This window comes from Bombina bombina, chromosome 1, assembly GCF_027579735.1.
Source record: "Bombina bombina isolate aBomBom1 chromosome 1, aBomBom1.pri, whole genome shotgun sequence".
Taxonomy (NCBI): domain Eukaryota; kingdom Metazoa; phylum Chordata; class Amphibia; order Anura; family Bombinatoridae; genus Bombina; species Bombina bombina.
Genome location: NC_069499.1, coordinates 486,928,686 through 486,943,504, shown reverse-complemented (window position 1 = coordinate 486,943,504; position 14,819 = coordinate 486,928,686). Strand labels below are relative to the sequence as shown.

The 14,819-nt window shown below is 43.0% G+C and overlaps 1 protein-coding gene across 1 annotated transcript in view; it reads left to right on the top strand.

Annotated features, from left to right (window-relative positions):
• The window catches only part of ITGAV (integrin subunit alpha V), a 242,984-nt gene that overhangs the window by 117,308 nt on the left and 110,857 nt on the right, over positions 1–14,819 (top strand). Inside the window, exons 14-17 of the mRNA XM_053698539.1 lie at positions 372–417; positions 1,671–1,775; positions 4,346–4,404; positions 8,653–8,807. Coding sequence (XP_053554514.1) covers positions 372–417; positions 1,671–1,775; positions 4,346–4,404; positions 8,653–8,807 — 365 coding nt within the window. The remainder of the gene's footprint in view (positions 1–371; positions 418–1,670; positions 1,776–4,345; positions 4,405–8,652; positions 8,808–14,819) is intronic.

Genomic DNA, 14,819 nt, shown 5'->3' with positions numbered 1-14,819 from the left:
ATATTTGTATTACCTGACACCTTAGACTTGTTTGCAATAGGTTTTATTATATTGCTGTCTTTAAAATTGATTTCCATGCTTTCAACATTCATCACTGTTAAACTGCAACTGTAAGTAGTCGCGGTAGTCGAATTTAATCTACGTCTAGTCTTGTGATTGCATAAACCATAACCATATACGTTCTCACTGTGACTAATAAATGTTATATTTAGTGCTTAGGGTGGTGAATCAGCAATGCTGACCTCATACTAACAGACAGTGTGCAGTTCTGGTTTTGCATGATTCAGTTATTAGTAACCTGTGTAGAAATGCTCTTTGTTAAAACATCAGTAACTTAGTTCTCCATTATGCCTTTAATTTTGTATTTATAGATTTACTTGTCGGTGCATTCGGAGCAGATAAAGCTATATTGTACAGGTAATTCTGGATTTTTTATTTTATTTTTTAAAGCTTATCAAAAGCAAACAAAACAAAATAACTTTCTCAGTTTTTTAGTCCCAAAATAATGGGTAAATAAAAGAGAAAACTAGTATTATAAAGTAAACTGCTAATATAAGAAATATAAATATGATGACCACATAGCTGGGAACAATATCACACGAATAATAATTATACTGTTATTAAAGGGACAGGAAAATGTATTGCTAGAGCAGTGGTTGCTATGGTTTAGGGTGTCAGACCTGTTTTGTTTTATGGTGGAGGCGAGATACATTTAGAAATTAAAATTAAGAACAGGCAACAAATGTATCAGCTGTTACTCTCTAGGGGCAGCTAGATTGGTGGAGAGGAATCCCTCACCCAATAAGAAAAAGTAGGTTTATGTAATGCAAGGACTTTTAAAAATATGTTTTTAGACATCCTCATTGGGATGGAAGTTATAGTGCTAAAAATACTAGATGCAGATAGAGGAAGTCATTTTAAGAGACCTTTCAGTTTACTTCTAATATCAAATGTATTTTGTTCTCTTGGTATTCTTTTTTTAAAAGCACACATAAGTAGGCTCAGTTGCAGCAATGTACTACTGCTGATTGGTGGCTATGCATATTTGGCTCCCAGTGGTGCATTGCCATTTTGGAGCTCACTTTTAACTATGTATGTATCCCATTTGCAGAGGTAAACACGTTGTTCTATCCTTGCACTATCTTAGCACATTAGTGCATTTTATTTTTGCACCTTAAAGTCCCTTTAAATGTATATATTTTTCTTTCATGATTCAGAGCATGCGATTTTAAACAACTTTCCATTTTACTTCTATTATATATATATATATTGTTCTCACAATATCCTTTGTTGAAAAGCATGCCTAGGTAGGCTCAATAGCTGCTGATTGGTGGCTGCACATACAGTATATGCCTCATGTTACTGGCTCACCTATGTGCATTGACTTTTCTTTAACAAATGATACCAAAAGAATGAAGAAAATTAGATAATAGAAGTAAACTTAAATGTTGTTTAAAATTGTATTCTCTATCTGAATCATGAAAAAAATAGGGTTTCATATCCCTTTAATATTGCCTTCTTTAGTATCTACAATTCAGCATAAACTATAGGTAAGCTTGTGAGTAGGTATTATGCTAAAAAATATAAGAAAATGCGTAGAGAAAGTGTCTCAAAAATAATATCTTTTTATTTATTTTATAAACAGAAGTATTGTTTTCCCTATTAAACAGGGCCCGCCCAGTTGTCAGCGTAAATGCTGTTCTAGAAGTAACACCAACTATTCTAAATCCAGACAGTAAAGAATGTACACTGCCAAGTGGAAATAAAGTCTCCTGGTGAGTAATGTTTGCTTGCCCAACATATTATAAAATGTTCAAACACACATTTTGTGCACAGTACTTTAAAACAGCTTTTTTTACTTTTCAGAATTGATGTTTAGTTGATATAGCAAATGATATTGTTAAGTTATGGAAGACAATCACCTAAACTATTTAATTACATGGTGGGATTGCTCAGAGCATCCAATAAGGTGCTAGTCTGTGTGTGAGGTAGTGTGAAGACGAAGCATAACTCGGTTTGTAGTGTAATGCACAAAGCAAAGAAGAGGTGCTTAAATGGTAACAAAAAATACCGGGCAATTCTACTTTGAATGAAGAATTAGGACAACTATCCCAAGGGACAGTCTACTTGAAAAAAAATATTTTTAAAAAAGATAGACAATCCCTTTATTACATGTTCCCTAGTTTAAAAGCTAATAAAAAGCACTGAGATAAGAGGCAGTCTGCAGGGGCTTAGAAAAAGGCAAACAGAGTTTATAATGCATATTAATAAAACTGCTGGTTATGCAAAGCTGGGGAATAGGTAGTAAAGGCGTTTTCTTTTTTAAAAATACAAAAATCAAGTAGACTGGCCCTTTAAGCAAGAGGGCCATATCTAGTTGTCCCCACAGTGTATGGGCATGAGGCAAATGGGTGTGTGTTTTTCCTACCATATCATCAGTATGGTATGTGCATGTTTAGAACTTCTCCAGCAATAGGAGGAGAGATGGATTCAATCTTTGTACACACCAAGGCAATACTCTCGTGGCAACACTTCTTTCTTAAAAGTAAATAAATAAATGTGTGTCCTGAGCTTGCAGAAACATGTCATTTTAATTGAAAAGACAACTTTGAATATTAATGAACTGTAAGTGTGGCATTACACTTTTTATGTATTCATAATATTTATTTATAATATCAGCACTCAATTGCAACAGATCTGCAATTCTGCATACAAAAACATTTTAAAGCAATTTAAAACTGTGACTTTATTAATGATTTGCAAAACACTGCATTTTGGGCTAGCGAACCCACTTGGCAAAACATTGGTGAGCATGTTTATCTGATCCCTTTTGATAATGACCAGTCAGGGCTATGAGTTTGCTGTGAGCAAACACTGCATAGTAGGTAGCTGGTTAATGAAAATTTGTAGTATTTGTAGCACACTTGTTTACAGTATTTAACTTTTAACCTCTTTTGGGAATGTAGGTCAAATTCAACTTTTTTCAGCCACAGCAATTAAATAAATGAAAGGGACATGATACCCACATGTTGAAGCACTTGAAAGTGATGCAGCATAGCTGTAAAAACTAGAAAATATCACCTGAATAGATCTATGTAAAAAAGGAAGATATTTTACTACAAAATGTTCTCCGTAACCACATCCCATTGTAAAGGGACGCTAAGCAGCCAATCAGGATCCTTTGTCCTGGGAATTGCAAGGGATTGTGCATTTGGCATGTGCCTCAGTTTAAGGAAGTTTACTGTATCTTGTGAGATTTCTGTGAAATCTCATGAGATCACAGTAAAGTAAAAGTGCGACATCAGCAGGGATGAAGCTGAAAGGCTGTTGTTTTTTTTTTCTTTCAACATACAGCTAGCTAACAGCAGCTGAAGGACAACTGTTCACACAACACTTACTATTGTAAGCTTGAAGACATTTAGAGGTAAAATTATTTTCCTTTTTTATATTTTTTGTCAGCTTTTTACACTTATGCTGAATCACTTTCAAGTGTTTTAGCATATGGGTATTATATCCCTTTAATAACATTATTTAATGTATTGGGAGTTCAGTTTTGAGCTTAATGTGCCATTACTACATTTCCTTGTCCCCACACTATCCAGCAGGGGGAAAAAGCAACATTTCATGTTCCTTCTTTTCAAAAAAGTAAATATTTTGAGTGAGGCATAGTCACAATGAATATGTAACAGAGAGGACATGTGCAGCAACTGATTCATATTGCTCTAATGGTCTCCAGAAAAGTTTCCGAAATCCAGACTTTTTCATTAACATTTAAAAATCATAATTTCCCCCTGCCAGTAAGTCACAATATTCTCTGCCTGCGTCTTGTGTTCTAAAATGCAAATGCTGGTCTATATTTACTTACCACAACTATTACCTTTCTGATTATCGTATCTTTCTGATGGTACAACGCTACCTTTAGATTACATGTATAAGATGTATAATGACATTGTTGTTTACACTTGGCCCCATCCCTTCTCCATGCTGTCTCATTTTACAGTTGCAATTTTCGTGGCGTTCGACTGTTTTCAGAGCCGGACTCCCTTTTGTGAAAGGATCTGTGCAAATCCATATCTTGGTGTGCTGCACTTTCACAAAAAGAAATCCAGCTCTGAAAACAGCTGAATGTCACGAGCGGCCACCTTCTTCCTCATTCAGCAGCTAACGAACCATCTGAATGGTCATTTCTCAGGTGCCAAGCAGTGGATAAAGGATTTTGTACCTGTGTATTTATCTATCATGTATAATAGAGTCTGTCTGTGGTTAGAAAGTCTCACAGAGGGTAACCAGTCTGCACAGGCTGACTCAGATTCATGCAAACGGTGTACATTTTTTTATCTTGCAGCTTTGATGTGAAGTTCTGTCTGAAGGCTCAAGGCAAAGGAACATTACCAAACAATTTCAGTAAGTCTGACCTTAAACAAAACCGTTCCTGTGATTTATATGTTGCAGTTCATGGTGAGAAATTGTCTAAAATGTATATAGAAAGGTTAATATTATAAATGATAAAGTTTAAACAGATGTTTCTCTTGTTAGGTGTATCCAGTCCACGGATCATTAATCCAGAATGCATAGAACTTTTTATTTCGAATATTTACTTTTAAGTGAGGAGCCCTTAGAGCAGACCATTTTTTTAATAATTCACCTTTATTTCATAAATCTGTACTTTATCTCATCTGCATGTTATAATGTTCCTACTCATTGTCAGGCGCTAGTCAGTGGTAATAATGCAATGCGCTGTGATTATGGTTTTTAGTACATAATATAGTAGGTGTAGCTTAAAGGGACTTTAATTTGTTACAGCTTTGCTGATCTAGATAACTGTGTTTAATCCCCCAGAAGGAGGTTAAACACATATGTAAGTCTCGCTCAAGAGATGCAAGCCTTACAGCTTCTGGGCACGGCACAGCCGGGATTGTTGGGGTTGTGCAATTGGCTGACCAACCGTGTCCTCTTTGTAATGCTTGTAGCTCCCATGTAGGTCTTTACCCTATGTGTGGTTAAACATGATGTAACAAGTTCGATAATGTAATGTCTGCATTACAAAGCTCATTAAAAACAAAAGTCAGAATGCCTAAAATCTAGTTAGAAACTTCAAGATTAAAGAGTCATTATAGTAAAAAAAAATGACATTCTGTAATTCGTTAAAACATGTTATTTTATCACTAGCGACCCTTTTCATGCTGCAAAGGGGTTAAACACATAGTAGAACTACCGCCCAGTATCTGCAGAGCCCTGCAGGTCTGAGCAGATACTGCAGCTGATCCAATCAGCAGCCCTTTGCACAACCTGCTGATTGGATCAGTGGCAGTTTTTATTTAGTACCAGCAGTGCTCTGTAGGTCCTGAGCAATGTGTTTAACCCATTTACAGTGGTTAAACACAGCTTTAAAGGGTCACTAGTCGTAAAACTACATTCTTTAACAAAGTAGAGCATTTGATTTTTCAAGTATAATGGCCTTAAAAATGTAATGAAAAACTGGTTAGCTGTTTAACGTCTATATGCCATACACAAGAATGTTTTGATGTTCATAAATATAACCTCTCTATCCTTTAATATAAAAGGCCAAGTGTGTTTGTCCGAAGCTGTCATGCGCAGTAGAGACAGCACGAGGACAAACACACCTGGCCTTACCTGACATGCTGTATGCGGCAAAAGTGGGCATGACCGGGCGGGGGCATGGACGTGGTCGATGTGACCGGGCATGGTTGGGGCGTGGTCGGGTGTGCAAGGGGGCGTGGCCGGGCACGGTCGGCGTGAGAGAGAGGGGAGAGAAATAGAAAGAGAGGGGGGGAGACAAAAAGAGATAGGAAAGAGCTAAAGAGAGGGGGAAAGAGAGCAAAATAGAGGAGAAAGAGCAAAATAGAGGAGAGAGAGAGAAAAAGAGAGGGGAGAGAGAGAAAAAGAGAGGGGGGAGAGAGAAAAAGAGAGGGGGAGAGAGCAAAAGGGAGGGGGAGACAGAGAGGAAAAGAAGAGGGATGGAGACAGAGAGCAAAAGAGAGGGATGGAGACAGAGAGCAAAAGAGAGGGATGGAGACAGAGAGCAAAAGAGAGGGATTGAGACAGAGAGCAAAAGAGAGGGATTGAGACAGAGAGCAAAAGAGAGGGATTGAGACAGAGAGCAAAAGAGAGGGATGGAGACAGAGAGCAAAAGAGAAGGATGGAGACAGAGAGCAAAAGAGAGGGATGGAGACAGAGAGCAAAAGAGAGGGATGGAGACAGAGAGCAAAAGAGAGGGATGGAGACAGAGAGCAAAAGAGAGGGATGGAGACAGAGAGCAAAAGAGAGGGATGGAGACAGAGAGCAAAAGAGAGGGATGGAGACAGAGAGCAAAAGAGAGGGATGGAGACAGAGAGCAAAAGAGAGGGATGGAGACAGAGAGCAAAAGAGAGGGATGGAGACAGAGAGCAAAAGAGAGGGATGGAGACAGAGAGCAAAAGAGAGGGATGGAGACAGAGCGCAAAAGAGAGGGATGGAGAGAGAGCAAAAGAGAGGGATGGAGAGAGAGCAAAAGAGAGGGATGGAGAGAGAGCAAAAGAGAGGGATGGAGAGAGAGCAAAAGAGAGGGATGGAGAGAGAGCAAAAGAGAGGGATGGAGAGAGAGCAAAAGAGAGGGATGGAGACAGAGCAAAAGAGAGGGATGGAGACAGAGCAAAAGAGAGGGGGAGAGGGAGAGCACAAAAGAGAGAGGGGGAGAGAGCACAAAAGAGAGGGGGAGAGAGCGCAAAAGAGAGGGGGAGAGAGAGAGCGCGCAAAAGAGAGGGGGAGAGAGTGCAAAAGAGAGAGAACGCAAAAGAGAGGGGGGAGAGAGAGTGTAAAAGAGAGGGGGGAGAGAGCGCAAAAGAAAGGGGGGAGAAAGAGCGCAAAAGAAAGGGGGGAGAGAGAGCGCAAAAGAAAGGGGGGAGAGAGAGCGCAAAAGAAAGGGGGGAGAGAGAGCGCAAAAGAAAGGGGGGAGAGAGAGCGCAAAAGAGGGGGGAGAGAGCGCAAAAGAGGGGGGAGAGAGCGCAAAAGAGAGGGATGGAGAGAGCGCAAAAGAGAGGGATGGAGACAGAGAGCAAAAGAGGGATGGAGACAGAGAGCAAAAGAGAGGGATGGAGACAGAGAGCAAAAGAGAGGGATGGAGACAGAGAGCAAAAGAGAGGGATGGAGACAGAGAGCAAAAGAGAGGGATGGAGACAGAGAGCAAAAGAGAGGGATGGAGAGAGAGCAAAAGAGAGGGATGGAGGGAGAGCAAAAGAGAGGGATGGAGGGAGAGCAAAAGAGAGGGGGGAGAGAGAGAGCAAAAGAGAGGGGGGAGAGAGAGAGCAAAAGAGAGGGGGGAGAGAGAGAGCAAAAGAGAGGGGGGGGAGAGAGAGCAAAAGAGAGGGATGGAGAGAGAGCAAAAGAGAGGGATGGAGAGAGAGCAAAAGAGAGGGATGGAGAGAGAGCAAAAGAGAGGGATGGAGAGAGAGCAAAAGAGAGGGATGGAGGGAGAGCAAAAGAGAGGGATGGAGGGAGAGCAAAAGAGAGGGATGGAGGGAGAGCAAAAGAGAGGGATGGAGGGAGAGCAAAAGAGAGGGATGGAGGGAGAGCAAAAGAGAGGGATGGAGGGAGAGCAAAAGAGAGGGATGGAGGGAGAGCAAAAGAGAGGGATGGAGGGAGAGCAAAAGAGAGGGATGGAGGGAGAGCAAAAGAGAGGGATGGAGGGAGAGCAAAAGAGAGGGATGGAGGGAGAGCAAAAGAGAGGGATGGAGAGAGAGCAAAAGAGAGGGATGGAGAGAGAGCAAAAGAGAGGGATGGAGGGAGAGCAAAAGAGAGGGATGGAGGGAGAGCAAAAAAAAGGAGAGAGAGACAGAGCAAAAGAGAGGGGGAGAGGGAGAGCACAAAAGGGGGAGAGGGAGAGCACAAAAGGGGGAGAGAGCGCAAAAGAGAGGGGGAGAGAGCGCAAAAGAGAGGGGGAGAGAGCGCAAAAGAGAGGGGGAGAGAGCGCAAAAGAGAGGGGGAGAGAGCGCAAAAGAGAGGGGGAGAGAGCGCAAAAGAGAGGGGGAGAGAGCGCAAAAGAGAGGGGGAGAGAGCGCAAAAGAGGGGGGGGGAGAGAGTGCAAAAGAGAGAGAACGCAAAAGAGAGGGGGGAGAGAGAGAGTGTAAAAGAGAGGGGGGAGAGAGCGCTAAAGAAAGGGGGGAGAAAGAGCGCAAAAGAAAGGGGGGAGAGAGAGCAAAAGAGAGGGGGAGAGAGAGGGCAAAAGAGAGGGGGAGAGAGAGGGCAAAAGAGAGGTGGGGAGAGAGAGAGCAAAAGAGAGGTGGGGAGAGAGAGGGCAAAAGAGAGGGGGAGAAAGAGAGAGCAAAAGAGAGGTGGAGCGAGAGAGAGCAAAAGAGAGGTGGAGCGAGAGAGAGCGCAAAAGAGAGGGGGAGAGAGCGCGAAAGAGAGAGGGGGAGAGTGAGCAAAAGAGGGGGAGAGAGCACAAAAGAGAGGGGGATAGAGAGAGCAAGGAGTGGGACCGCTGTACTGCAAAATACTAGTTATAATTTTACCATCATCTTTTCGTTCACTGTTGTAATACTACATGGTGCAAAATGTTATTTTCAAACACACTTGTATATGAACAACTGTAACCAAACAGATTGTTGTTGAGAGCTGTTTTACTTATGTAGCTATTTTTGTTGTATTTTACAGAATTCAGTGTAGAGCTTTTACTGGATAAACTTAAGCAGAAAGGTGCAGTTAGGAGAGCGTTGTTTCTTCACAACAGACAATCCAGCCACTCTAAAAACATGACAATAACAAATGGAGGAGGCATGCGCTGTGAAGAACTCAAGGCATTTTTACGGGTGAAGATTTTTATTTAATTTTTTTAGTAATTTATATGGTTTATCTTAAACATTGTTTTTCTTTTTAAAGCCATGCCTAGACATCGAGAAAACACTTAACTTCTAAAAAAAAAAAATCTCCTCCCAATCTGCACATTTTGTTAACCATATTCAGGTACTGTTATTTTGGGTTGGAGTTGCCAGTTGTCCTCTTGTGTGTGAGTATTGAGTGATATGTGGGCTGTGGTCAGATCTTCAGTGAGACACTATAGCCCTGCATCATCTCAGTCATTTTCCCACCTCAGACTTTAATTAAGATCTATGGCCCTGCAGCCCCCTTGTCAACTATATAACCACATACCTCAGTTAAAAACTCTGTTCAGCGTGAGCTTAAAGGGACATTCCAGCCAAAATTGGAATCCACATGGATGCATTTCAGTTTTGAATAGAAACATTTTTGTAATATACATGTATTAGCAAAAATGCTTCTAATAAATACACTTTTGAAACAGATGTAGCGTTTAAGTATGCTCTTTGTTAAACACAGCACTTGCTCAGAGAGCCTAAGGTGCTTGTACCATCTGGTAATGACTCCATTTATTGGTAACATGATACATGCCCCACTGGCGCTCTGAGCAGCTGCAGTATTAAACATGCTGGTGTACTGCAAATATCTAGTTGCGCTTTACATGCACGTGCAGAGAAAAATGTTAACAGTAAAACAGTGATAACTTTTACTAGAAGCATATTTGCCAATACATGTAGATTGTAAATATTTTCTTCTTAAATGGAAAGAGTCCATAGCTACATTCATTACTTTTGGGAAATAAGAGCCTGGCCACCAGGAGGAGGTAAAGACACCCCAGCCAAAGGCTTAAATACTCCTCCCACTCCCCTCATCCCCCAGTCATTCTGTCGAGGAACAAGGAACAGTAGAAGAAATATCAGGGTGAAAGGTGCCAGAAGAATAATAAGGACTCCCCACATAAAATTACGGGTGGGGAGCTGTGGACTCATCAGAAGAAAAGGAAATTATCAGGTAAAAGGCCAAAGGCTTAAAGTAAATGTAAATTTTGATGTTAAAGTGCACGGTTTTTAAAAATTTGATTAAAAACAGGGGCACTTTAATTCATCAAAATTTACATTTCACTCCTGTTGTGATTTTTTTTTTTTTTACCTTTTAATCTTGACAGCAGCTCCAGCTTCCACTGGTCATTGCAAGCCATTTCTGACGTCAGAAATGATGGATAGGTCATCCTCCAATCACAGCTTCCCCCCCGGGGGAAATCAGTGTCTGATTCAACGCCGTGATTGGAGGAAGCCGGATTCCTCATTTTAGACCCAGGAACAGGCTTTGCGACGGGTGGAGGAAGCTGGAGCTGCTGTCAAGTTTAAAAGGTAAGTTTTTTTTCAGTCTCTCAGTGAGGGCTTGGATGAAAGTTAGAGTCCGGAGATGCAGGGAGTTTCTTTCTGCGAAACCATCCCGACTCATGTTAACAGCTCCTCAAGTAATCAGCGTTGTCTAACTTCGCTCCGCTGCCTGCTTTCTTCTCTCAAGTCCGGAGGTGATGCTACTATACGTCACACTTGAAAGGCCGTGTTCCTGTTCCACGGAGTTGATTCCGGGAAGATCGTTTAATTTTACTTTATTTCTCCATGTACTTTAATGTGAATGTTTTCCTGAGAGGCTACCACCTTGCGGGTCTATCTTATGACACGGGTCTCAGACAAGAGTCTCTTTTAGTATGTTGGAATCGATGGTTAATATCTCCTGAGGGGGGTTATTGAACAGGTGGGGTTATAATCATGTTTGTTATGTTATTCAACCTGCTTACATGTGATGTTTATGGGCTTGTAGTTTGGAACATTGAGGCCTTTGGAAGTGACGCGGCCTTTTGGTTGGGCGCGCTTTTTTGGACTGTACAGTTCACCTTGTGTCGGGCGTGGTTACATTCCGTTTTCCATTTCCGCAATCCCGACCGTGTGGCGAAGGAAATATTCTAGTCCGCAGGGGTCTGGTCATAGGAGGTGGTGAGTGCCCCAGCCATTGTGGGTGTCAGGTGCCGTTTTTGTTTTACTATTTTAGTCCATATTTATATATCCTCTACCAGTTATGGAGGATTCTGAGGCTGAGACTGTGCTAATTTCTGATTCAGTTACGGAGGATTCTGATATTGAGACTATTTTGATTTCAGATTCAGAATCTGTGTCCGGTGACGAATCCAGTTTTGTTCCGTATGCCATTTTAGAGCGCCTTGTTCTTCAGGGAATCAAGGGACAGTTTCTGATTTCTGATTCCTACATGCAGGGTGGCGTGTTCCCCCCTCGGAGGTTGCAGCACGTTTTCTCTTCCACATAATGTTGGCAATTGTTCGTCTGCGGAGTCTAGACGTTTATTTGAGAATGTGCTCGTGCCCTATTGTCCCGGGTCTTCCGCTTTCGGGAGGGCCTCTACAGTTCCCCGCGGATGTAACTGTCCCTGAGTGTTGTGCCTTTCGTTACAGGATTGCGCGACTTTGCGTATTGCTCAGACATGTCTTTCAGTTATTGAATGACCCTATTGTTACCAGATACAGGTTTTTTCAGTCTGCTAATTCGAATTGTGCAACTCATTAGACATGTGGGGATGAGGTAATCTCCTGATTGTCATTTGATTGAGATCTTTTCCAGTTTTTTTGAAGATAGGGCTCCGTTTGGCTGGTCCTCTGGGTAGGCCTGTGTCTTTTTGGGCGCTAACCTCCGGGTTGCCATATATTTTATTTGTATCCAATGGGATGTCTTTTATTTGGTTTTGTTTCCTTCGGCAACCTTCTGGGATTGATACTCTTTGTTCTTCTTCGGAAGTTGATTTGGACACGTTAGTCCTATGTTAAAATGTCTGTTTTTCTTTTTTTCCACTATGAGGAAGAATTTGGCAGCTTACCAGTTAGGACCCTAAGTGCAGGCTGGTCCTGTTGGGTTCGTTTGGTCTTGCGGCTGTTCAGACACGTGGTGCTGTTCTGCTCGGCTGGTACGGTAGAAGTGCCGAGTGCTCAGGTTTTCACGTTCAACTAAGCATTCGAGAGGACCTGTGGGCCCGTAAGGCGGGATGGATTCTTTCAGTCATAGGTGACCGGGTCTGGGGAGTTTTTCCGCCGCGTCACTCTATCTCACATCTGATATCATCAGAACCTAGTGTTTTCCTCCCCCATGCGGGGAAGGGTTGGAGGGCTTAGTGCCCCGTTGCTGCAGTTTGAGCGGTTTGGCCTTCGGTTTCAGGGCTCTGGATTGCCCTTGTGGGCCTGATCCAACAGCTTGTATCAGATTAGGCTGTCTAGCATGTGGATGGTTTTCAGATTAAAACCAGTTGCAGCTCTTAGCACCTTGCAGGTGTGCGTATACGCTTTTTATAGTGTATCTAGATACTGCTTTTTCTCTTGACACGTACTGTCTGAGTTGATGCTCTTACTCTTGACGTGTACTGTCTGTTTGAGTGGAGACTTTTGGGTCTCCTTCCATTGTCCCGGGTGAGTTGGATCTCCTTTTTGGGATCTGTCTTTCCGGGTGATGGTTGATCCCTGTGCATTCATATCCCTTGTGTCTGACCTTTTGGCCGGTTGGGGTGCTTAGTTCTAGGGTAAGGTTGCCTGAACTATTAGGTGCCCGGACCTGTTTTTCTCCTGAGACTTCCGGTTGCCGAGTCATTTGCTTGGCCTTTTTCCTGACCCAGTCTTGGGTTGTTTTGGAATCTTGGATCTCAGGGCTGGTCGGGGTGTTCCACAGTAGTGGGAACTTGTGCTATGTCCTTGCTCCATCTACCTGGCCTGGTTATGGTTGGCCAGGTTTTCGGAGTATTTATTACTCTTTGCAACAGAGTAGCCCATGTCATCTAGTTGTTAGCTGTATGGCTTGTGCCTCAAAGGTTATTGGTTCATACCCAGCTGCGGGTGCTGGATGTCCAATTTCTGGTGTGCCTTAGGGTTGCAGTCCCCTGGTCAGCTTGCCAGTGTACCCGTGGATTCCCTGCTCTGCAGGTGAATGGGTTGGCTGTGCTCTGCTTGGCAAGCTACTTGTAGGCGAGTCCTTTTCTAGGACATTTGTGTTGGGAATTTATCTTCCCATTAGCCGGTGGCTTCGGGCCTTGAGGACAGTTGTTGCCCTTCTGGCCTCATCCCTTTTTCTTTTGGGGATATTCTCCTCCCTATGGAGATGGAGTCCTTTCTTGGGGCTTTTCCTGGATTGGAGGTAGAAAGGTGGGATTAGTTCCCCCTGGGGTATTGCTGGCTCGAAGTCAGACTTGTTGGGCATTTATTTTGATATATCCTTAGGTCTATGGCCTTGTTGTCTGTTTTCAGAATCGGGTTGTACTTGCACTCTGTGGGGATGGCTGTGCTATCCTTACGCTCGTTCCTGTACCAGTTTTGGTATTCTTCTGATCCCCTATTTTGGATCCCTGGGGCTGGGTTGGTCCAGCTGGGTGTGGGTCTACAGGTCTGGATGGCCGAGCGGTCAAAGGTGCTGCATTCAGGTTGCAGTCTCCTCTGGATGTGTGAGCTTTGTTGAGTCTATCCGTTAGCTCAGTCTGCTAGGATATAGAATTTCCTTTCAGCTTGCTCCGTCGATTTCAGAAGAGGGTCTACTCTTCCTTCGGGTTCTGAGGGTATACTCTTCTTTTCTGGGGGCCTCGATTGAGGTTTTGTGTTCCCCTTTTTTGGGACCTGTATAGTTCCGGCGGCTTTGGTTGCCTGGAGCTTGCCCTCTGTCTGGGGGTTGATTTTGCAGTCTGTTCTTTGCTTGACTGCTTCTTCCTCACAAGTGTTGTCCTGATATGGACTCTGTGTTCTCAAACTTGGAGTTTTTCACCTGGGTCTATTACACGTTTTTCGTGGTTGAATACTTTGGTATTCTATGTTCAGACGTTGGGAGGACTTTGTCTCTTCTGTCTCTTCTGTGCCCGGTCTTATCCCGGGTTTCGCTTGGTATAGGCGTGGCCACCTTTTCCTGTTCGGGCCCGTTTGGGTCTCTGTGAGCTGGACTCACTCTTGGAGGTGTTCTTTTTTGTATTAGGGGACCTTTCGGTTTCCTCGGTTCTCCTTTGCCTTGTCCCCTTGGGGGTTTCGGCTGGTGTCCCCTTCACTAGTGGGGGGTCAATGGTGGGGGACTGTCTCCTGGGCGACGGTGTCTCCTGGAGGACTGTTGGCTCAGTCGAGTCCGTTTTGCGGTCTCTAGTTTGGCTTCTGGACTAGCTGCAAGTCAGTGTCCTTTGGGCTTTTCCTTTAAAAAAAATGTATCGGCTTCGGACGAAGCTGGGTTTTTTATTGGGTAGAGGTTCAGGCCTGGTGTCCTCAGTATGGGCCGCTTATTGTATCCTCCCGCCTTGGCATTCAGTGTCCTCTATAGCTTGGGTATTGTTTTCCCAAAAGTTATGAATGCAGCTGTGGACTCTTTCCATTTAAGAAGAAAAACATAAATTATGCTTACCTGATAATTTCCTTTTCTTCTGATGGAAATAGTCCACAGCTCCCCACCCGTAATTTTATGTGGGGTGTCCTTATTATTCTTCTGGCACCTTTCACACTGATATTTCTTCTACTGTTCCTTGTTCCTCTGCAGAATGACTGGGAGATGAGGGGAGTGGGAGGAGTATTTAAGCCTTTGGCTGGGGTGTCTTTGCCTCCTCCTGGTGGCCAGTTTCTTATTTCCCAAAAGTAATGAATGCAGCTGTGGACTCTTTCCATCAGAAGAAAAGGAAATTATCAGGTAAGCATAATTTGTTATTTCTATTTACATATGTAATTCATCTATTTGCATTTAAACTTTGACTGGAATGTCCCTTTAATTGTATTGATATTACTAGACAGATGGTTGAATGACCTAATTGTTGAATTTAACATCACCTGGCAACTGGCAACACCTGGCAACTGTATTTGGTGCTGTAACATCTGTCATCTCACACTGCTGCTCTCACTCAGGGCCGGTTCTAGGATTTTTGGCCACATAGGCAAGGATAAATTTTGCCACCATCCCCATTGCTAGTTAAAGGGATATGAAACC